Source organism: Asterias rubens, unplaced genomic scaffold (assembly GCF_902459465.1).
Source record: "Asterias rubens unplaced genomic scaffold, eAstRub1.3, whole genome shotgun sequence".
Taxonomy (NCBI): domain Eukaryota; kingdom Metazoa; phylum Echinodermata; class Asteroidea; order Forcipulatida; family Asteriidae; genus Asterias; species Asterias rubens.
Genome location: NW_022985705.1, coordinates 208174 through 232132, shown reverse-complemented (window position 1 = coordinate 232132; position 23959 = coordinate 208174). Strand labels below are relative to the sequence as shown.

The following is a 23959-nucleotide window of genomic DNA, read 5'->3' as shown; positions in this document are numbered from 1 at the left end:
GCCATGAAATTGGGCCCATTTATCTTGCCATTTCACTAGTTTGTCAGCTATTTGGGCAGCAGACCACTGATGAGGGAAAATGCTGCATCAGTGTTGTTTCCTTGTTTTTAAGAACATGTGTACCCATGATTGTACACAAATAAGATGGAATTGAAAGACAGCGAGGTTTAATAATACTCACTGGTTTGTTTTAGTTCGCATTTATTGTGTTTTCATTTGTGTGTTTTGATGGTGGTTTGTTCACGTCTCTTTGTAAATTTTAATATAGCCTCCAATGGCGATATTTTTTTATAAAGTTGCTGTATATTATTATATGTGACTATTTTTGTATGTAAACTTGTTTGTGTGTATTGTAATTTTTACTGTAATTTGGCCGTTGGCCACAGATGGAAAAAGAAATAACTATCTTTCTATCTATCTATCTATCATAGTGCGTTGAAGAGATGAATGCTCAACCTGTCAACGGCCGTACAGTGTTTGCCGGACGTGCCCAGAAGAAGAACGAGCGTCAAGCAGAACTCAAGGCCCGCTTCGAGGCTCTGAAGCAGGTTTGTGAAAATGTTTATAAACAACATTGAAATCCTTCAGGACATGTCACACACAGCAATTTTTGCAGGCATTGTATGCAAAAAGGTACACTTCTGCAGCACATAATACTAAAACTCTCTTACTGTCACAAGAAAATCATGTGGAACTTAAGAAGTGAATGTTCTTTCTTCTTGTAGAATGCCTAGTACTGGTTGCATGTGAATTGATCTGTGTGACATGGCCTTAACAGTCCCAAATACTTCTCTGTTCTCTGTTAAAGCCAGTGCATACCCTTGGTAATTGTGGGACACCAGTATTCTCACTTGGTTTGTCATGGATAAACTAACAAACCTGTGAAAATATGGACTCAAAGGTGTAATTGGAGTTGCAAGAAAAAAATGAAAGATAAATGAATCACCCTTGCATATTGTGTGTTCAGATGCCTGAGAAATATTTGAGCATTTGTTAATGGTTTGCAAGGGGGTTTTGTGTTATCATTTAATGATTGTGGTAGGCCCAACTTTCAAGGGAATTTGTTGAGTTAAATTTGTGATTTTTGCTGTTGTTACTGTAGGGTTTCCAAGTCACCCTCAGTGTTGGACTTTTGTTTGTTAAATTGTTTCAACAGTATTTTGTTATGTGCTTGTGTACATGTTATGGAATGCTCGCGATATAAATCAGTACATTTTTATTGTTAATTAAACTTCAGGAGCGGAGCAATCGCTATCAAGGTGTCAACTTGTACATCAAGAATCTTGACGATGAATTTGATGATGAGAAGCTTCGTAAGGAGTTCACCAAGTTCGGAACCATCACAAGTGCCAAGGTAACGCACCAGGGCTCAAAATTAACACTGGACTGCATGCCATTGGCCAATGTTCTTAAAGGAACACGTTGCCTTGGATCAGTCGAGTTGGTCTTTGAAAAGTGTTTATAACCATTTGTTATAAAATGCATTTGATCAGAAAGATATTTTTAAAGTAGAATATAGATCCACACAAGTATCACTCGAAATTGCGCGGTTTTCCTTTTACCTTGTCGACTAACACGATCGCCAATTTATGGGAGTCGGATTTTTGACTACCATAAATGGCCGATTGTGTTAATTTGCAAAGTAAAAGGAAACCATGCAATTTCGAGGCAAATTTGTGTGGATCACTGTGTTCTACTTTTACAACATCTTTTTACCATATGCATTTTATAAAAAACGATTACAAACGCTTTTCGAAGACCTAATCAACCGATCCAAGGCAACGTGTTCTTAAGCCTCTAGCCTGTAAACTCTGAACCAGACAAGTCCGGTTGTCTTGTGTTTTTTAATTGATTAAAAGTACTTAACTTTGTGAACATATCTAAAACTTTCTTTCTATTGGTAAAAATCTTCAGTTGTGTTGAGTAGTATGCTTTAAAGCCATTGGACCCTTTCAGTAAACACTATTGTCCAAGGCCCACACTTCGTGTATCACAACTTCTATATATAATAACAAACCTGTGAAAATGTAGGCTCAATCGGTCATCGGAGTCTGGAGAAAATAATGGGAAAACCCACCCGTGTATGCGCGCGTTTTGCCGTGTCATGACATGTGTTTAAAATAAATCCGTAAGTATCGCTAACAAGAATTGATATTGTTTTACCGTTTTCTCAAAAGTAAAGCATTTCATGGACTAATATTTCAAGAGAAGTCTTTCACCATTACCTTCTGTAAACCCTGTAAATTATTTGTAAATCTGTGAACTTTTTTTTTTTTTCCCTGTGCCGAAAGGGTCCAATGGCTTTAAATTGAATTATACTTAAAATACCACAAGACTGAAGTACGTAATGTGATGTTTTCTTATTGCTTGTATATTTTTAACTGGGTAGAGCATTCTTTTTCATCACAGTCTGGTCTTGTAAAATATATGCTAGTCCAGAAAATGTTTTTAACCTACAAGCCCTGTTGACTTGTGTATTTCCCCCTCCCACTAAATTTGAGACCTGAACACAATAATTTCAGAAAAGTTTCTGTATCCCGTCATAGATTTTTCGTTCGTTATGAAATAAAATGGGTTCTAATTTACTGTAAAGAGGTAATCTTTTTAGTAAAAAATCAGTGAAAAACGGTGACAGGATACGGAATGTTTTTCATAATTTGCTATTATTCAATTACCCTTTGATGTTCGTACAAAGTGAGGAATTACAGTTGTCTCCGTGAAGTATCAGGCCTGAATTAAAACGTTTAAATATTGCCTACAAACACAGGTGATGTTGGATGAGACGGGTACAAGCAAAGGATTTGGATTTGTCTGTTTCTCCTCGCCGGAGGAAGCCACCAAGGCAGTGACTGAGATGAATGGCCGTATCATCGTTGCCAAGCCACTGTACGTTGCTCTGGCTCAACGCAAGGAAGAGCGTAAAGCGCAGCTGTCCAATCATCATGCAGCGTGTTTCCACTGTCCGCATGACGGTGAGTACACGGCAGAAACATTTGCCCTCAGGCCTGTATGCTTCGTTTTTGAAAGGGCAAGGGCACCAAGTCATTTTCTCCTTGGTAAAGCCCCTCAATAGCAACTAGTTTTGGGGCCTTATGTTTTTCTTAATTTGTTGCCATAGATTTGGGTGGGAGAAATGTAATGCCTGAGTGGATGAGTTGTTGGCCAATAAGAAGACACAATTACCATGTATTGCACGCCCCATTACCCACACACACCAAATGGTGCTCTTTAAAGTCGTGTGCTGAGGGCAACACAGACTGTGCATCTTTGAATAGCTAATGACCAGGGGCATTGAGGCAACCGCCTTCGTTGCCTTTGTGAAGTATCAGGTTTGCTTCCTCCTTCCCTTCTGTGTTGATTTTGCCGATACTTCTTGGGCATTATCCGTATTTGCTCACTACAAGTATTTGCATTCTCTCCTGTTTGGTTTTGGTGTGATGTTTTTGCTGATTGTTTTTGTAAAATGTCCAGGGCTGTTTCCACAAGCCCTTGGCTTATTTGAACAGCCTCACTACTCACGTCTTATATTGTTACTTTCTTCAGTATCATTATCATTGGTCATGTTTACTACTCTTTGCTTGTATTGTATTACTACTCATTTCTCCTAATGATTCTGTATTTCTTTGTTGTAAGTAAAGAAAAAATGTTTCACTGAATTAAATTAATTTGAAACATGTTTTCTTAACATACCCTGCTTCGTTATGATTGCGTTTTTATATGTGTCTTTTAATCTACACTTTTGTGTAAAGATTTTCTTTTTAAGCAGGAGACCATGGTGTTTTTCCTTTTTAAAAATGTTGATGGTGTAATAAGTATTAATTTTGCTTTATAGTGCTTGAGAGGCCTCAATGAAAAGCAGTGCTGGGTGCTGATCGAAATTTACCCTTATTAAAGAAGACATAAATAATAAATTTGAAACTGTTAATTATTCATTCACAGCCCGCCCAACAACGGCCAAGTTTATCCAAACTACGGCAACTTCTACGCCCCTACAATCACCCCCCTCAACGTGGCATTTACCCAGCTGGTCAAGTAGCCCATGTACGCAACCCACGTTGGCCGCAGCCCCAGGCCCGTCCAGGTGGCCAGCCATTCCAAGCCATGCCTGCTGCAGGAAGGCACCAGTTTGCCGGCAACCCTCGTGCGGCTGCAACGGGTGCCACACCTGTAAGACCAGTGCACCCTAGAGTGCCACTCCAACCTGCTCCGTCTGCCCAGCGTGTCGCAACAGGTGAGTCTTGTACAATATTGCATCTGATCAGGCTTGCAAATCATTTGCGGATTATGAACAAGAAATCCGTTGCTTCAAAATGACCACGCATAACAAAAAAATTGCGCTTCATGAAGAAAAATCCCAGCTGGATAGGACAAAAAATCTTGCCGAAATAGACATACTTTATTGAAAAGAAACTGGTTTTAGAAGTTTACACATTATACAATAGCAGCACAGTCCAGACATGGACACAAGTTTGCGAGGTGCATGCCTGTGTAACTAACGATCTGTGAAAGTGTTGAGCTACAAAACCCTGTAGTCTTGTGGATTTCAATTTGTTCCCCAAACTCGAGCCCTGGTAGTTATTAGACGCTTGAGCGGAGGAATGAATGTTGTCTTCTGAAAATCTGTTGATATATTTGAACTAACTGTGTTCTATCTTTGAATGTGGTTGATGTTTGCTAGGTATTGCAGCCCAGACTCAACAGCCAATGCGTGTAGGTGGTGCCAATATACCAGTACCAAGCATCCAGCCCAGAGCAATGAAGTTTCTGCCCACCAATGCTCGCAGTGCCCAGCTGGTGCCCTCCATGGCCAATGCTGCCCAAGCGGTAAGTTCTTCTGAAATTGAAACGCTTAGCCTTCTTGATATTTCTCAAGACGCCAATGTATCTGTCAAAAGAACCTTGACCTTTGTGACCTTCCAAAATCTCAATCCTTACAGTTTCATAGCCCAATTTCATAAAGCTGGTTAGCAGGAAATTACTGCACGACAGTTAGTCAGGTCTGGGACTCGAACCCACATTCTGCTAATCAGAAAAAACCCCAGCTTGAATCCGTGCTCAGTTGTGACCTATGTCTTTAGCAAGGCACTTGATGCTTCGTTCTTCCGATGGGACGTAAAGCCATTGGTCTTGTGTGAACCCAATTCATTTTATCTTAAAGAGAAGGGGTTCCTTCCCCCTAGTGTTCCAGGTTTGCTTGACGGCATTTTGCGCCACAGATTCTTGTAAACCATTACATGGTGCTATGAAGGAATAGGTCTCATACTTTAAAATGTAGCTCAACATGCCTTGCAGGAAAAAGAACTGGGTGCTTTGATAAGACCCAAAGACCCTTGTCACACGAGGCAACTTTTACAGGCACCTTGGAGGCAACCAACTGCAGTGCATGCTACAGGATCACTTTGGTAACACATGAGTCAATTTTAAAACATTGTCTTACGATCCACAAAAGAAAAATTTTATCATTAAAATGGGAATGCCTTTTGTTCTTGGAGATTGCTTGGAACTGGTTGATCGTAAATTGCATGGCCCTCAGGGAACAATAAAGAGCTATATAAGAACCTAGTATTATTATTTTTTGTTGTCTTCTCTTCCGTTGAATAGGCTGTGCCCCAACAGGCCATTGAGGTATCCGGCCAGGAGCCCCTGACTCCTAGTATGTTGGCGTCCGCCACTCCGCAGCAGCAGAAACAGATGTTGGGCGAGCGCCTCTTCCCGCTGATCCAACGCACCCACGGGGATCTGGCAGGCAAAATCACCGGCATGTTGTTGGAGATTGATAACTCGGAGTTGCTTCACATGCTAGAGTCTTATGAACTCCTTAGCGCTAAGGTAAGCAAACGTTTTCTTTAATGATCCTTCAGAACCATATAAATATAACCCAGAGAACGCCGATTGAGACAATGTGTGTGGGATTTCGTTGTGAGACCATCTTTGTCCATGCTCGAACGCCACTTTTGGGGGGCGATACAGTAGACGACATGAACATTGACCAATGAAAACACATAAAAAACGGTCTATGTGCGCTCACGATATGATCAACTGTCATACACATGTGGTGTAATAAGCCGCTTTCACAGAAGCCTTTTCCTTCGTTTTAGCTCAGTGTTCTCTGGTATCTATTTTATGATCCGAATCTGCATGTATGTCCGTTTGTTTGTTTGTTTCGACTGCTATTAAGTTGGACAATAGGCAGCTTGACAGTTAGCTGTGGTATTATTCGGGTTCTAACTCCATTGTTGTTATTGCCTTTTTACTGTTGTTGTATAGACGATGGGACCTATGTTTACATTCAAACCGCCCTCTGTTGACAAAACACTGTATACGTCATGTTTCGCCGGGCAAAAAGGCGCTTAGTTATGGTAAGATTGTATACACATTCTAGCTGGCTGCCAAAACACAAAGGTTTTGCTCGACGGTTGCACGCGAATCATGTTATGGTTTGAGTTACGTCAGAGGTCACATCGTCTAGAGTGTACGTTTTTTCAGTATCTGTCTATGGTTCACCTTTGAACTTTCTTTTTAGGCCTACTCTTTCTCAATTGTACCGGTTAACCCCTTTTTAACATTGGTACTTTAAATTAGTGTGGTTTTTATGTAAAAAAAAAAAAAAAAAAAGGGAATTAATTTTTATTGCATTGTATAGTAAGCTTTATTACTGAACTGCAGATTTGATGCATTAATTATCTTAGTGCCAAGGTGAATAGTTTTTCTATTGGGCTATCTTTTTCTCAATTTTATCTTTGTGGTAGAACACTTGTTCTTTTCCAACTTTCCCTTAGGACTCAGAAATTGGGTCTCACTTTAGCCAAACTGCCTAGTCTGTAATAAACTTTTGTCAAGGCCTTCGTGGCTTGGAAAGTTTTGTAGAGTCGCTTTCCCAAGTGACTGAAAAGAGTAGACATGTTAGACATTAAACTTGTTAACAGAATTTTGATAATAATTTTAAGAATAAGTTCACTTTTAAATAATGTGGTTATGGAAAAATAAAAAGAAACAAATGTTATTCCCAAAATTTGAATCTGAGAAACATTACTGGATAGGATTTAAACACTTGATGTAATGTTTGTTGTAGGTTGAGGAAGCTGTGAATGTGTTAAAGGCTCACCAGGCCAAGGAGAATCCAACCAAGCCAGCCAGCTTGACCCAGCAGTAGTAACAGCAAGAAGCGCACCACAGCAAGCATGTACAACCCTTCATTCATTGGCTTTCTGCCTACACTTGCGTTCTCAAGAATAGTCGCTGTAAATACTAGCTTGGATCAGACACAAGATGGCATTCTCAATCATCCCAATCAAGGATGATAGCATCCATGCTGGGATGATTGAGAATGCCATCTTGTGTCTGATCCAAGCTAGTATTTACAGCGACTATTCTTGAGAACGCAAGTGTAGGCAGAAAGCCAATGAATGAAGGGTTGTACATGCTTGCTGTGGTGCGCTTCTTGCTGTTACTACTGCTGGGTCAAGCTGGCTGGCTTGGTTGGATTCTCCTTGGCCTGGTGAGCCTTTAACACATTCACAGCTTCCTCAACCTACAACAAACATTACATCAAGTGTTTAAATCCTATCCAGTAATGTTTCTCAGATTCAAATTTTGGGAATAACATTTGTTTCTTTTTATTTTTCCATAACCACATTATTTAAAAGTGAACTTATTCTTAAAATTATTATCAAAATTCTGTTAACAAGTTTAATGTCTAACATGTCTACTCTTTTCAGTCACTTGGGAAAGCGACTCTACAAAACTTTCCAAGCCACGAAGGCCTTGACAAAAGTTTATTACAGACTAGGCAGTTTGGCTAAAGTGAGACCCAATTTCTGAGTCCTAAGGGAAAGTTGGAAAAGAACAAGTGTTCTACCACAAAGATAAAATTGAGAAAAAGATAGCCCAATAGAAAAACTATTCACCTTGGCACTAAGATAATTAATGCATCAAATCTGCAGTTCAGTAATAAAGCTTACTATACAATGCAATAAAAATTAATTCCCTTTTTTTTTTTTTTTGTTATATAAAAACCACACTAATTTAAAGTACCAATGTTAAAAAGGGGTTAACCGGTACAATTGAGAAAGAGTAGGCCTAAAAAGAAAGTTCAAAGGTGAACCATAGACAGATACTGAAAAAACGTACACTCTAGACGATGTGACCTCTGACGTAACTCAAACCATAACATGATTCGCGTGCAACCGTCGAGCAAAACCTTTGTGTTTTGGCAGCCAGCTAGAATGTGTATACAATCTTACCATAACTAAGCGCCTTTTTGCCCGGCGAAACATGACGTATGCAGTGTTTTGTCAACAGAGGGCGGTTGAATGTAAACATAGGTCCCATCGTCTATACAACAACAGTAAAAAGGCAATAACAACAATGGAGTTAGAACCCGAATAATACCACAGCTAACTGTCAAGCTGCCTATTGTCCAACTTAATAGCAGTCGAAACAAACAAACAAACAAACAAACGGACATACATGCAGATTCGGATCATAAAATAGATACCAGAGAACACTGAGCTAAAACGAAGGAAAAGGCTTCTGTGAAAGCGGCTTATTACACCACATGTGTATGACAGTTGATCATATCGTGAGCGCACATAGACCGTTTTTTATGTGTTTTCATTGGTCAATGTTCATGTCGTCTACTGTATCGCCCCCCAAAGTGGCGTTCGAGCATGGACAAAGATGGTCTCACAACGAAATCCCACACACATTGTCTCAATCGGCGTTCTCTGGGTTATATTTCTATGGTTCTGAAGGATCATTAAAGAAAACGTTTGCTTACCTTAGCGCTAAGGAGTTCATAAGACTCTAGCATGTGAAGCAACTCCGAGTTATCAATCTCCAACAACATGCCGGTGATTTTGCCTGCCAGATCCCCGTGGGTGCGTTGGATCAGCGGGAAGAGGCGCTCGCCCAACATCTGTTTCTGCTGCTGCGGAGTGGCGGACGCCAACATACTAGGAGTCAGGGGCTCCTGGCCGGATACCTCAATGGCCTGTTGGGGCACAGCCTATTCAACGGAAGAGAAGACAACAAAAAATAATAATACTAGGTTCTTATATAGCTCTTTATTGTTCCCTGAGGGCCATGCAATTTACGATCAACCAGTTCCAAGCAATCTCCAAGAACAAAAGGCATTCCCATTTTAATGATAAAATTTTTCTTTTGTGGATCGTAAGACAATGTTTTAAAATTGACTCATGTGTTACCAAAGTGATCCTGTAGCATGCACTGCAGTTGGTTGCCTCCAAGGTGCCTGTAAAAGTTGCCTTGTGTGACAAGGGTCTTTGGGTCTTATCAAAGCACCCAGTTCTTTTTCCTGCAAGGCATGTTGAGCTACATTTTAAAGTATGAGACCTATTCCTTCATAGCACCATGTAATGGTTTACAAGAATCTGTGGCGCAAAATGCCGTCAAGCAAACCTGGAACACTAGGGGGAAGGAACCCCTTCTCTTTAAGATAAAATGAATTGGGTTCACACAAGACCAATGGCTTTACGTCCCATCGGAAGAACGAAGCATCAAGTGCCTTGCTAAAGACATAGGTCACAACTGAGCACCGGATTCAAGCTGGGGTTTTTTCTGATTAGCAGAATGTGGGTTCGAGTCCCAGACCTGACTAACTGTCGTGCAGTAATTTCCTGCTAACCAGCTTTATGAAATTGGGCTATGAAACTGTAAGGATTGAGATTTTGGAAGGTCACAAAGGTCAAGGTTCTTTTGACAGATACATTGGCGTCTTGAGAAATATCAAGAAGGCTAAGCGTTTCAATTTCAGAAGAACTTACCGCTTGGGCAGCATTGGCCATGGAGGGCACCAGCTGGGCACTGCGAGCATTGGTGGGCAGAAACTTCATTGCTCTGGGCTGGATGCTTGGTACTGGTATATTGGCACCACCTACACGCATTGGCTGTTGAGTCTGGGCTGCAATACCTAGCAAACATCAACCACATTCAAAGATAGAACACAGTTAGTTCAAATATATCAACAGATTTTCAGAAGACAACATTCATTCCTCCGCTCAAGCGTCTAATAACTACCAGGGCTCGAGTTTGGGGAACAAATTGAAATCCACAAGACTACAGGGTTTTGTAGCTCAACACTTTCACAGATCGTTAGTTACACAGGCATGCACCTCGCAAACTTGTGTCCATGTCTGGACTGTGCTGCTATTGTATAATGTGTAAACTTCTAAAACCAGTTTCTTTTCAATAAAGTATGTCTATTTCGGCAAGATTTTTTTGTCCTATCCAGCTGGGATTTTTCTTCTTCATGAAGCGCAATTTTTTTGTTATGCGTGGTCATTTTGAAGCAACGGATTTCTTGTTCATAATCCGCAAATGATTTGCAAGCCTGATCAGATGCAATATTGTACAAGACTCACCTGTTGCGACACGCTGGGCAGACGGAGCAGGTTGGAGTGGCACTCTAGGGTGCACTGGTCTTACAGGTGTGGCACCCGTTGCAGCCGCACGAGGGTTGCCGGCAAACTGGTGCCTTCCTGCAGCAGGCATGGCTTGGAATGGCTGGCCACCTGGACGGGCCTGGGGCTGCGGCCAACGTGGGTTGCGTACATGGGCTACTTGACCGGCTGGGTAAATGCCACGTTGAGTGGGGGTGATTGTAGGGGCGTAGAAGTTGCCGTAGTTTGGATAAACTTGGCCGACTTGTTGGGCGGGCTGTGAATAAATAATTAACAGTTTCAAATTTATTTATTTATGTCTTCTTTAATAAGGGTAAATTTCGATCAGCACCCAGCACTGCTTTTCATTGAGGCCTCTCAAGCACTATAAAGCAAAATTAATACTTATTACACCATCAACATTTTTAAAAAGGAAAAACACCATGGTCTCCTGCTTAAAAAGAAAATCTTTACACAAAAGTGTAGATTAAAAGACACATATAAAAACGCAATCATAACGAAGCAGGGTATGTTAAGAAAACATGTTTCAAATTAATTTAATTCAGTGAAACATTTTTTTCTTTACTTACAACAAAGAAATACAGAATCATTAGGAGAAATGAGTAGTAATACAATACAAGCAAAGAGTAGTAAACATGACCAATGATAATGATACTGAAGAAAGTAACAATATAAGACGTGAGTAGTGAGGCTGTTCAAATAAGCCAAGGGCTTGTGGAAACAGCCCTGGACATTTTACAAAAACAATCAGCAAAAACATCACACCAAAACCAAACAGGAGAGAATGCAAATACTTGTAGTGAGCAAATACGGATAATGCCCAAGAAGTATCGGCAAAATCAACACAGAAGGGAAGGAGGAAGCAAACCTGATACTTCACAAAGGCAACGAAGGCGGTTGCCTCAATGCCCCCTGGTCATTAGCTATTCAAAGATGCACAGTCTGTGTGTTGCCCTCAGCACACGACTTTAAAGAGCACCATTTGGTGTGTGTGGGTAATGGGGCGTGCAATACATGGTAATTGTGTCTTCTTATTGGCCAACAACTCATCCACTCAGGCATTACATTTCTCCCACCCAAATCTATGGCAACAAATTAAGAAAAACATAAGGCCCCAAAACTAGTTGCTATTGAGGGGCTTTACCAAGGAGAAAATGACTTGGTTCCCTTGCCCTTTCAAAAACGAAGCATACAGGCCTGAGGGCAAATGTTTCTGCCGTGTACTCACCGTCATGCGGACAGTGGAAACACGCTGCATGATCTGATTGGACAGCTGGGCTTTACGCTCTTCCTTGCGTTGAGCCAGAGCGACGTACAGTGGCTTGGCAACGATGATACGGCCATTCATCTCAGTCACTGCCTTGGTGGCTTCCTCCGGCGAGGAGAAACAGACAAATCCAAATCCTTTGCTTGTACCCGTCTCATCCAACATCACCTGTGTTTGTAGGCAATATTTAAACGTTTTAATTCAGGCCTGATACTTCACGGAGACAACTGTAATTCCTCACTTTGTACGAACATCAAAGGGTAATTGAATAATAGCAAATTATGAAAAACATTCCGTATCCTGTCACCGTTTTTCACTGATTTTTTACTAAAAAGATAACCTCTTTACAGTAAATTAGAACCCATTTTATTTCATAACGAACGAAAAATTTATGACGGGATACAGAAACTTTTCTGAAATTATTGTGTTCAGGTCTCAAATTTAGTGGGAGGGGGAAATACACAAGTCAACAGGGCTTGTAGGTTAAAAACATTTTCTGGACTAGCATACATTTTACAAGACCAGACTGTGATGAAAAAGAATGCTCTACCCAGTTAAACATATACAAGCAATAAGAAAACATCACATTACATACTTCAGTCTTGTGGTATTTTAAGTATAATTCAATTTAAAGCCATTGGACCCTTTCGGCACAGGGAAAAAAAAAAAAGTTCACAGATTTACAAATAATTTACAGGGTTTACAGAAGGTAATGGTGAAAGACTTCTCTTGAAATATTAGTCCCTGAAATGCTTTACTTTTTGAGAAAACGGTAAAACAATATCAATTCTTGTTAGCGATACTTACGGATTTATTTTAAACACATGTCATGACACGGCAAAACGCGCGCATACACAGGTGGGTTTTCCCGTTATTTTCTCCAGACTCCGATGACCGATTGAGCCTACATTTTCACAGGTTTGTTATTTGATATAGAAGTTGTGATACACGAAGTGTGGGCCTTGGACAATAGTGTTTACTGAAAGGGTCCAATGGCTTTAAAGCATACTACTCAACACAACTGAAGATTTTTACCAATAGAAAGAAAGTTTTAGATATGTTCACAAAGTTAAGTACTTTTAATCAATTAAAAAACACAAGACAACCGGACTTGTCCGGTTCAGAGTTTACAGGCTAGAGGCTTAAGAACACGTTGCCTTGGATCGGTTGACTAGGTCTTCGAAAAGCGTTTGTAATCGTTTGTTATAAAATGCATATGGTAAAAAGATGTTGTAAAAGTAGAACACAGTGATCCACACAAATTTGCCTCGAAATTGCATGGTTTTCCTTTTACTTTGCAATTAACACAGTCGGCCATTTATGGTAGTCAAAAATCCGACTCCCATAAATTGGCGATCGTGTTAGTCGACAAGGTAAAAGGAAAACCACGCGATTTTGAGTGATACTTGTGTGGATCTATATTCTACTTTAAAAATATCTTTCTGATCAAATGCATTTTATAACAAATGGTTATAAACACTTTTCAAAGACCAACTCGACTGATCCAAGGCAACGTGTTCCTTTAAGAACATTGGCCAATGGCATGCAGTCCAGTGTTAATTTTGAGCCCTGGTGCGTTACCTTGGCACTTGTGATGGTTCCGAACTTGGTGAACTCCTTACGAAGTTTCTCATCATCAAATTCATCGTCAAGATTCTTGATGTACAAGTTGACACCTTGATAGCGATTGCTCCGCTCCTGTAGTTTAATTAACAATAAAAATGTACTGATTTATATCGCGAGCATTCCATAACATGTACACAAGCACATAACAAAATACTGTTGAAACAATTTAACAAACAAAAGTCCAACACTGAGGGTGACTTGGAAACCCTACAGTAACAACAGCAAAAATCACAAATTTAACTCAACAAATTCCCTTGAAAGTTGGGAAATAGGGCCTACCACAATCATTAAATGATAACACAAAACCCCCTTGCAAACCATTAACAATGCTCAAATATTTCTCAGGCATCTGAACACACAACATGCAAGGGTGATTCATTTATCTTTCATTTTTTTCTCCAATTACACCTTTGAGTCCATATTTTCACAGGTTTGTTAGTTTATCCATGACAAACCAAGTGAGAATACTGGTGTCCCACAATTACCAAGGGTATGCACTCCCTTAACAGAGAACAGAGAAGTATTTGGGACTGTTAAGGCCATGTCACACAGATCAATTCACATGCAACCAGTACTAGGCATTCTACAAGAAGAAAGCACATTCACTTCTTAAGTTCCACATGATTTTCTTGTGACAGTTAGAGGGTTTTAGTATTATGTGCTGCAGAAGTGTACCTTTTTGCATACAATGCCTGCAAAAATTGCTGTGTGTGACATGTCCTGAAGGATTTCAATGTTGTTTATAAACATTTTCACAAACCTGCTTCAGAGCCTCGAAGCGGGCCTTGAGTTCTGCTTGACGCTCGTTCTTCTTCTGGGCACGTCCGGCAAACACTGTACGGCCGTTGACAGGTTGAGCATTCATCTCTTCAACGCACTATGATAGATAGATAGATAGAAAGATAGTTATTTCTTTTTCCATCTGTGGCCAACGGCCAAATTACAGTAAAAATTACAATACACACAAACAAGTTTACATACAAAAATAGTCACATATAATAATATACAGCAACTTTATAAAAAAATATATCGCCATTGGAGGCTATATTAAAATTTACAAAGAGACGTGAACAAACCACCATCAAAACACACACAAATGAAAACACACAATAAATGCGAACTAAAACAAACCAGTGAGTATTATTAAACCTCGCTGTCTTTCAATTCCATCTTTATTTGTGTACAATCATGGGTACACATGTTCTTGAAAAACAATGGAAACAAACACTGATGCAGCATTTTCCCTCATCAGTGGTCTGCTGCCCAAATAGCTGACAAACTAGTGAAATGGCAAGATAACTGGGCCCAATTTCATGGCTCTGCTTACTGCCGAATTCTGCGCTTAAGATCGCGATTCCCCGCTTACGTGCAAGCGCCGAATTTCTACGCCAGCCTTGTAAGCGTAGAATGCCTAGTGGCGTGAAGTAGCACGCGCAGAAGCCCAAATTCGCCGCTAATCCGTGAAATACGCTTGCCGTAAGCACAGAATTCCCTGCTTCCGAAAGCGCCGATTCTGTGCTTACGGTAAGCAGAGCCACGAAATTGGGCCCTGGTCCCGTTGGCCAGTCACTAAAAAGGTTTAGGGCAAACCTTGACACCAAGACAGTCAGCTGGACCCCTAGACTGGTCTCCTGTTTTTATTGCAAGGATAAAGACATTAAACTGGTTTTACAGAACCAGTGATTTCATTGGATACAATGATTGCACAGGATAAAGGTGCAGTGACGCAAGCTTTCCATATCTGTGTTTTGATTATTCCGAGGTGAGGTTTGGTAGCTGCACTTTTGGTCGACTACGCAAGTAGATGTTTACAATAACATGCGCATAGGATTCAACTACAAATATCTGTGTAAATTGTGAGAAAATTCTCTTGTGGCCGACATGTCTTTCAAAAACCTACCTTCTGAGCAGCTGAGTGGTCCTCGAAGCTAACAAAGCCAAAGCCCTTCCCACGGCCAGATTTGTCGTCAAACATGACCTTGACGGAAGCCACTGTGCCGTGCACCTCGCACATAACCCTCAGCTTTTCATCATCGACATCGTCTCCAAAGTTCTTGAGGTATACGTTGGTGAACTTCTTGCGCTGGTCGCCCAAGTGAGCTAGGCGCTCTTTGCGTGGGACAAAGCGCCCGACGTACCTGCAAATAGTGTCAAATGATAACACTCATTTTTCAAATATAAAACTTCAATCTCTGTCCACATCCAATGCCGCAAACATCAATTTTTGACAGGTGAAACTTTATCTGAAAATGGTCCGTAACGACATTACAAAAAGAGAAGGCCAGCTTTTCTACAAAGAGGACTTTAGATGACTGCATCTACAGGCTCACCGCCACCACCACATTGACTTGCTACGGACTGTACAAATCTCCCCATAATTCAAACACTGGGGACCATTGATGTTCACTAATTGTTGGTCTCTACATGTTAAGCCAGAATGCTGAAAATAAGATGAAAGATGGGACTACATGGGCCATTGTGATGAAACTGACTGATTTATTGATTCATCTGAACATTTATCTAGTACGGATTTGAAAACAGTGGTGGAGAGTTGGGGTCCTGCAAGCCAACTTACACTTTCTTGCCGTTAAGCAGCATACCAGACACCTTGGCTATGGCTTTCTGTGCTGCTTCTTCAGTTTCAAAATGCACAAAACCGTATCCCTTGGAGCCGTCTTCTCCCAAAGCAACCTGCACAAACAAACAAAAATCATATTTTGTCAATCTTAAGTATATCAGACAGTGCTCCCTAGATCCCCATCATTAAATGTTTTGTTTGTTGAATCCTTTTTCCCATTATCCGTGTGGAATAATTTGCAGTCACTAAGAATTTTATTCTTTCTAACCATTCGTTTTGCGAATAAAATTCAGTTTGAACCCCCACATGATGCCATTTTCTGGTCAGTAGACATTTGTTGTGCTAAGCAGCTTTTTGTGCTTAATTTGGAACGTTACAGAATCGGTAAGAAACAAAAATCATGATGATCACAAATTTACATAAAACTTACACAGTCTATTGATGATGATAGTAGGAAACATACCTTGAAATATTTCTGTCTGAAATGTCATATTTAATCTAATTGTGCATTTTGAGTTTTAGCTCAGTGAGCATTTTAATCATTTTTGTTTTGGCATCGATGCAATGCAAAATTTGTAATCGGTTTTTCACTATTCTCTCATGACCTAGATGGCCGATTAACCTCAAACTTCTACAGGTTTGTCAGTTTATATATGTATATTGTGGATTACATAGTGTGCTTACACTGCTAGCAACTTTTTTGCTAGCAAATCCAATTCTGTAGTATTCCTTTAAGCAACTCTATGAAATTGGGCCCAGGTCTTCAATAAAATGGGGACAAATCCATCAAGTAAAAAAAAAAAGGTGTAGAAAATAGAAGTGGCTACAGACCGAAAAATTTATGACGGGATACAGAAACTTTTCTGAAATTATTGTGTTCAGGTCTCAAATTTAGTGGGAGGGGGAAATACACAAGTCAACAGGGCTTGTAGGTTAAAAACATTTTCTGGACTAGCATACATTTTACAAGACCAGACTGTGATGAAAAAGAATGCTCTACCCAGTTAAACATATACAAGCAATAAGAAAACATCACATTACATACTTCAGTCTTGTGGTATTTTAAGTATAATTCAATTTAAAGCCATTGGACCCTTTCGGCACAGGGAAAAAAAAAAAAGTTCACAGATTTACAAATAATTTACAGGGTTTACAGAAGGTAATGGTGAAAGACTTCTCTTGAAATATTAGTCCCTGAAATGCTTTACTTTTTGAGAAAACGGTAAAACAATATCAATTCTTGTTAGCGATACTTACGGATTTATTTTAAACACATGTCATGACACGGCAAAACGCGCGCATACACAGGTGGGTTTTCCCGTTATTTTCTCCAGACTCCGATGACCGATTGAGCCTACATTTTCACAGGTTTGTTATTTGATATAGAAGTTGTGATACACGAAGTGTGGGCCTTGGACAATAGTGTTTACTGAAAGGGTCCAATGGCTTTAAAGCATACTACTCAACACAACTGAAGATTTTTACCAATAGAAAGAAAGTTTTAGATATGTTCACAAAGTTAAGTACTTTTAATCAATTAAAAAACACAAGACAACCGGACTTGTCCGGTTCAGAGTTTACAGGCTAGAGGCTTAAGAACACGTTGCCTTGGATCGGTTGACTAGGTCTTCGAAAAGCGTTTGTAATCGTTTGTTATAAAATGCATATGGTAAAAAGATGTTGTAAAAGTAGAACACAGTGATCCACACAAATTTGCCTCGAAATTGCATGGTTTTCCTTTTACTTTGCAATTAACACAGTCGGCCATTTATGGTAGTCAAAAATCCGACTCCCATAAATTGGCGATCGTGTTAGTCGACAAGGTAAAAGGAAAACCACGCGATTTTGAGTGATACTTGTGTGGATCTATATTCTACTTTAAAAATATCTTTCTGATCAAATGCATTTTATAACAAATGGTTATAAACACTTTTCAAAGACCAACTCGACTGATCCAAGGCAACGTGTTCCTTTAAGAACATTGGCCAATGGCATGCAGTCCAGTGTTAATTTTGAGCCCTGGTGCGTTACCTTGGCACTTGTGATGGTTCCGAACTTGGTGAACTCCTTACGAAGTTTCTCATCATCAAATTCATCGTCAAGATTCTTGATGTACAAGTTGACACCTTGATAGCGATTGCTCCGCTCCTGTAGTTTAATTAACAATAAAAATGTACTGATTTATATCGCGAGCATTCCATAACATGTACACAAGCACATAACAAAATACTGTTGAAACAATTTAACAAACAAAAGTCCAACACTGAGGGTGACTTGGAAACCCTACAGTAACAACAGCAAAAATCACAAATTTAACTCAACAAATTCCCTTGAAAGTTGGGAAATAGGGCCTACCACAATCATTAAATGATAACACAAAACCCCCTTGCAAACCATTAACAATGCTCAAATATTTCTCAGGCATCTGAACACACAACATGCAAGGGTGATTCATTTATCTTTCATTTTTTTCTCCAATTACACCTTTGAGTCCATATTTTCACAGGTTTGTTAGTTTATCCATGACAAACCAAGTGAGAATACTGGTGTCCCACAATTACCAAGGGTATGCACTCCCTTAACAGAGAACAGAGAAGTATTTGGGACTGTTAAGGCCATGTCACACAGATCAATTCACATGCAACCAGTACTAGGCATTCTACAAGAAGAAAGCACATTCACTTCTTAAGTTCCACATGATTTTCTTGTGACAGTTAGAGGGTTTTAGTATTATGTGCTGCAGAAGTGTACCTTTTTGCATACAATGCCTGCAAAAATTGCTGTGTGTGACATGTCCTGAAGGATTTCAATGTTGTTTATAAACATTTTCACAAACCTGCTTCAGAGCCTCGAAGCGGGCCTTGAGTTCTGCTTGACGCTCGTTCTTCTTCTGGGCACGTCCGGCAAACACTGTACGGCCGTTGACAGGTTGAGCATTCATCTCTTCAACGCACTATGATAGATAGATAGATAGAAAGATAGTTATTTCTTTTTCCATCTGTGGCCAACGGCCAAATTACAGTAAAAATTACAATACACACAAACAAGTTTACATACAAAAATAGTCACATATAATAATATACAGCAACTTTATAAAAAAATATATCGCCATTGGAGGCTATATTAAAATTTACAAAGAGACGTGAACAAACCACCATCAAAACACACACAAATGAAAACACACAATAAATGCGAACTAAAACAAACCAGTGAGTATTATTAAACCTCGCTGTCTTTCAATTCCATCTTTATTTGTGTACAATCATGGGTACACATGTTCTTGAAAAACAATGGAAACAAACACTGATGCAGCATTTTCCCTCATCAGTGGTCTGCTGCCCAAATAGCTGACAAACTAGTGAAATGGCAAGATAACTGGGCCCAATTTCATGGCTCTGCTTACTGCCGAATTCTGCGCTTAAGATCGCGATTCCCCGCTTACGTGCAAGCGCCGAATTTCTACGCCAGCCTTGTAAGCGTAGAATGCCTAGTGGCGTGAAGTAGCACGCGCAGAAGCCCAAATTCGCCGCTAATCCGTGAAATACGCTTGCCGTAAGCACAGAATTCCCTGCTTCCGAAAGCGCCGATTCTGTGCTTACGGTAAGCAGAGCCACGAAATTGGGCCCTGGTCCCGTTGGCCAGTCACTAAAAAGGTTTAGGGCAAACCTTGACACCAAGACAGTCAGCTGGACCCCTAGACTGGTCTCCTGTTTTTATTGCAAGGATAAAGACATTAAACTGGTTTTACAGAACCAGTGATTTCATTGGATACAATGATTGCACAGGATAAAGGTGCAGTGACGCAAGCTTTCCATATCTGTGTTTTGATTATTCCGAGGTGAGGTTTGGTAGCTGCACTTTTGGTCGACTACGCAAGTAGATGTTTACAATAACATGCGCATAGGATTCAACTACAAATATCTGTGTAAATTGTGAGAAAATTCTCTTGTGGCCGACATGTCTTTCAAAAACCTACCTTCTGAGCAGCTGAGTGGTCCTCGAAGCTAACAAAGCCAAAGCCCTTCCCACGGCCAGATTTGTCGTCAAACATGACCTTGACGGAAGCCACTGTGCCGTGCACCTCGCACATAACCCTCAGCTTTTCATCATCGACATCGTCTCCAAAGTTCTTGAGGTATACGTTGGTGAACTTCTTGCGCTGGTCGCCCAAGTGAGCTAGGCGCTCTTTGCGTGGGACAAAGCGCCCGACGTACCTGCAAATAGTGTCAAATGATAACACTCATTTTTCAAATATAAAACTTCAATCTCTGTCCACATCCAATGCCGCAAACATCAATTTTTGACAGGTGAAACTTTATCTGAAAATGGTCCGTAACGACATTACAAAAAGAGAAGGCCAGCTTTTCTACAAAGAGGACTTTAGATGACTGCATCTACAGGCTCACCGCCACCACCACATTGACTTGCTACGGACTGTACAAATCTCCCCATAATTCAAACACTGGGGACCATTGATGTTCACTAATTGTTGGTCTCTACATGTTAAGCCAGAATGCTGAAAATAAGATGAAAGATGGGACTACATGGGCCATTGTGATGAAACTGACTGATTTATTGATTCATCTGAACATTTATCTAGTACGGATTTGAAAACAGTGGTGGAGAGTTGGGGTCCTGCAAGCCAACTTACACTTTCTTGCCGTTAAGCAGCATACCAGACACCTTGGCTATGGCTTTCTGTGCTGCTTCTTCAGTTTCAAAATGCACAAAACCGTATCCCTTGGAGCCGTCTTCTCCCAAAGCAACCTGCACAAACAAACAAAAATCATATTTTGTCAATCTTAAGTATATCAGACAGTGCTCCCTAGATCCCCATCATTAAATGTTTTGTTTGTTGAATCCTTTTTCCCATTATCCGTGTGGAATAATTTGCAGTCACTAAGAATTTTATTCTTTCTAACCATTCGTTTTGCGAATAAAATTCAGTTTGAACCCCCACATGATGCCATTTTCTGGTCAGTAGACATTTGTTGTGCTAAGCAGCTTTTTGTGCTTAATTTGGAACGTTACAGAATCGGTAAGAAACAAAAATCATGATGATCACAAATTTACATAAAACTTACACAGTCTATTGATGATGATAGTAGGAAACATACCTTGAAATATTTCTGTCTGAAATGTCATATTTAATCTAATTGTGCATTTTGAGTTTTAGCTCAGTGAGCATTTTAATCATTTTTGTTTTGGCATCGATGCAATGCAAAATTTGTAATCGGTTTTTCACTATTCTCTCATGACCTAGATGGCCGATTAACCTCAAACTTCTACAGGTTTGTCAGTTTATGTATATTGTGGATTACATAGTGTGCTTACACTGCTAGCAACTTTTTTGCTAGCAAATCCAATTCTGTAGTATTCCTTTAAGCAACTCTATGAAATTGGGCCCAGGTCTTCAATAAAATGGGGACAAATCCATCAAGTAAAAAAAAAAAGGTGTAGAAAATAGAAGTGGCTACAGACCTTGCAAGACAAGATGTTACCGAAGGCAGAGAAGGTATCGTACATGGCCTTGTTGTCAATAGACTTGTCCAAATTCTTGATGAAGACGTTGCCTACACCGGATCGTCGCAATGACGGGTCACGCTGCGACCACATGATACGTATGGGCTTTCCCTTTAATGTGTCGTAGTTCATTGTATCAAGAGCTCGCTCGGCTGTAAAAATGAATTTCCAAAAAAAGTAAGCATTATTTGGAGTTTCACATGGCGTGGATAAATAGAAAGAACCTATGAATAAAAAGTTGACTTGTGGGCCCGTTAAACCACAGTGTAAATTTCTTTAGTGGAAGGTGTGGGCTCTGAAAAAAAGACGGGGCAGGAGAATGAAAGAAGAACAAGACTACACCGTTCAAAATGTCAAGTTCACATTGGCTTTTAACCCTCTGTAAAGCACCCCAGAACACTTTTGGGGGTTAAAGGCGCTTTGTAAAAGTTATTATTCTAACAACCGGTTCAGACAGGCACTCCAGAGTTGCGCCAAACCAAATAGCTTAGGAGCTACTCTGGGTTGACCCAATTAAATTTTTGTTTCAGACAGGCTAGCTTAACATACCATACATTAGGTTCGGCTCATGACAAGATCGACGTCTGAAACTATCAACTGCAAGACCTTTCGACATCTAGGCGTCCAGTCGCTTGTTACTGTTTCAGACGTCAAACTTTTCATGCGCTAAGTTCAATAATTTGGTTCGGCGCGACTCTGGAACGCCTGTCTGAAATGGGGGTTAAAAACCTTCGAATTATAGACACATACCATCGGCTGGTTGTTGGAAGTTAACGTATGCGTATCCGAGAGAACGACGAGTGATCATATCACGACAAACACGGATTGAGAGGATAGGTCCCGCTGAGGAGAACTTCTCAAACAGCATGGCTTCCGTCACGTCTGGATGCAAGTCTCCAACGTACAGTGATCCCATTGGGTAGTTGGCACCGCCAGCAGCATTCATTTTGGATTATTGGTTTTGTTCTGTAATGGAAAGAGAGAAACTCCAATGTCAATGATTTTATTAAATTTGAAGTGCAGTCCATAATCATTACGACACGCACTTCGGCTTTTTACAATGGCCAAATTTTTCCATACATTACTAGGCCTGGGGTGGATTTCACAAAGAGTTAAGACTAGTCTTATCTCGAGTTAGGACGAGTTCAGGTCCTAACTTAGGACTAGCCATTCGTTTTTTATATCTCCTAGGACTAGTCCTAAGGTAGGACTGTCCTAAATCTTTGTGAACTCATAAACTTACTTCAGCAGGAAATACCCAGTCTAATTAGTATACGTCAAAAACTTGACTCCCATAAATGGCCGACCGTGTTGGTCATAGAGGTTAAAGGAAAACCGTGCAATTTCGAGGCATGTTTGTGTAGATCATTGTATTCTACTTTTACAACATCTTTCTACCCATATGCATTTTATAAAAAACAGTTACGAACGCTTTTCAAAGACCGACTCGACTGATCCAGGGCAACGTGTTCCTTTAATTAAAGAAATTTTGGGAAGCAACTACGAGGATGGCCTCGAAAAGATGGACAGACTGTAGGCCTTGTCGACTAATGGAATTCACTACCCGACTGGCCTCAAGGGCGGTTCATACTCGCGGTGTATTCACTGTGTACGCAGCGCGCGGACCCGTTTTTTAAAGTCCGCAGTGCGTAACAGGAAGCGCAGTGTAGGGCCACTGATTTTCCGTTTCAGAAAAGTGCAAATTCCGTTTGGCAAAAACATGAATTCCGTTTCAGGCACAAAAAATTCCGTTTCATGTTTTTTTAAATGATTTTTAATTAGTTTTTTTTAATTAGATATAAGGTTTTTTAATACCCAGGGACACACTTATAAAAATCAATTTGAGATAAGTTGCACTGTTGACTTCGTAAAATGTTCATGACAAATTTCAAAAAAATACTTTAATTTCTTTATTGTGGATTATTTTGTATACTGCTGTTCGATGAAACAAAATTATGTAGTCAGGGTAAAAAGGTTGCACTGTGACTGCAGTATCAATGCAATGCACATGATGTGATAGACTTGATTCCAAGTCTAAAACTGCAGTTGATTCTCTGCATCAGCCACATTGTAGGCTAATGACAGGAGTGTATCCACAAGAGGGCGCTGTTTCAGCATGATCAAAGACTTGGGAACAAGTCTATGGACGTGACCGTTCTCCATCCACAAACAAAATGTCAGCCATTTCTTTTTTAACCCTCCGATCAATATTATTATTAACATTAAAATTTACACGATCAGCTTGTTGATTCAATTATCACTGTTTATTTATACGCTTTATTATAAATTTTAAGAGGAAAAAAAACAGGAAAAAATAAGTAAAAATCAGATTTGAAAGCCAATGATTATTCACCCTTTATGTTAAATTATTTGTTTTTGTTATTTTTTGCAAATTACCATGGTAATTTTATATCGGTTGATATATGGCATCATTATTTTTTTTCCAATTCAAAGAAAAAGGCATAATAGCGTGAAAACTGGTAAGCAGAGGATACAATAAAATATTGAACTTGTGTAGTAGGAAATGTGATTTAGTGGCCACTT

The 23959-nt window shown here is 40.0% G+C and overlaps 2 protein-coding genes across 2 annotated transcripts; one reads left to right on the top strand and one right to left on the bottom strand.

Moving 5' to 3' along the window:
* Positions 1-144: 144 nt before the first annotated feature.
* LOC117305847 (polyadenylate-binding protein 1-A-like) lies at positions 145-7165 on the top strand. The gene is made up of 8 exons (XM_033790725.1): positions 145-165; positions 432-548; positions 1238-1354; positions 2768-3007; positions 3940-4231; positions 4679-4824; positions 5602-5829; positions 7073-7165. The coding sequence occupies exons 1-8, from the start codon at positions 145-147 to the stop codon at positions 7151-7153; spliced, it is 1242 nt and encodes a 413-aa protein (XP_033646616.1). The 3' UTR covers positions 7154-7165.
* Positions 7166-7429: 264 nt separating this feature from the next.
* LOC117305851 (polyadenylate-binding protein 1-A-like) lies at positions 7430-22403 on the bottom strand. The gene is made up of 15 exons (XM_033790729.1): positions 22166-22403; positions 21374-21567; positions 20544-20659; positions 19869-20106; positions 18729-18845; positions 17924-18040; positions 15890-16005; positions 15215-15452; positions 14075-14191; positions 13270-13386; positions 11650-11856; positions 10383-10677; positions 9786-9931; positions 8780-9007; positions 7430-7531 (listed from the first exon to the last, which is right to left on the bottom strand). The coding sequence occupies exons 1-15, from the start codon at positions 22359-22361 to the stop codon at positions 7451-7453; spliced, it is 2523 nt and encodes an 840-aa protein (XP_033646620.1). The 5' UTR covers positions 22362-22403; the 3' UTR covers positions 7430-7450.
* Between the last annotated feature and the right edge of the window lie 1556 nt (positions 22404-23959).

Bases quoted from the DNA above. Each gene is read 5' to 3' on its own strand.
- LOC117305847 (XM_033790725.1), top strand. From the start codon at position 145: ATGGAATTGAAAGACAGCGAG. The intron at 3,008-3,939 runs GTATGCTTCGTT...ATTCATTCACAG, and splicing joins AAACATTTGCCCTCAGGCCT to CCCGCCCAACAACGGCCAAG. The intron at 4,825-5,601 runs GTAAGTTCTTCT...TCCGTTGAATAG, and splicing joins TGGCCAATGCTGCCCAAGCG to GCTGTGCCCCAACAGGCCAT.
- LOC117305851 (XM_033790729.1), bottom strand. From the start codon at position 22,361: ATGAATGCTGCTGGCGGTGCCAACTACCCAATGGGATCACTGTACGTT. The intron at 16,006-17,923 runs GTAACGCACCAG...TTGTTTGTGCAG, and splicing joins GAACCATCACAAGTGCCAAG to GTTGCTTTGGGAGAAGACGG. The intron at 9,932-10,382 runs GTGAGTCTTGTA...GATGTTTGCTAG, and splicing joins TGCCCAGCGTGTCGCAACAG to GTATTGCAGCCCAGACTCAA.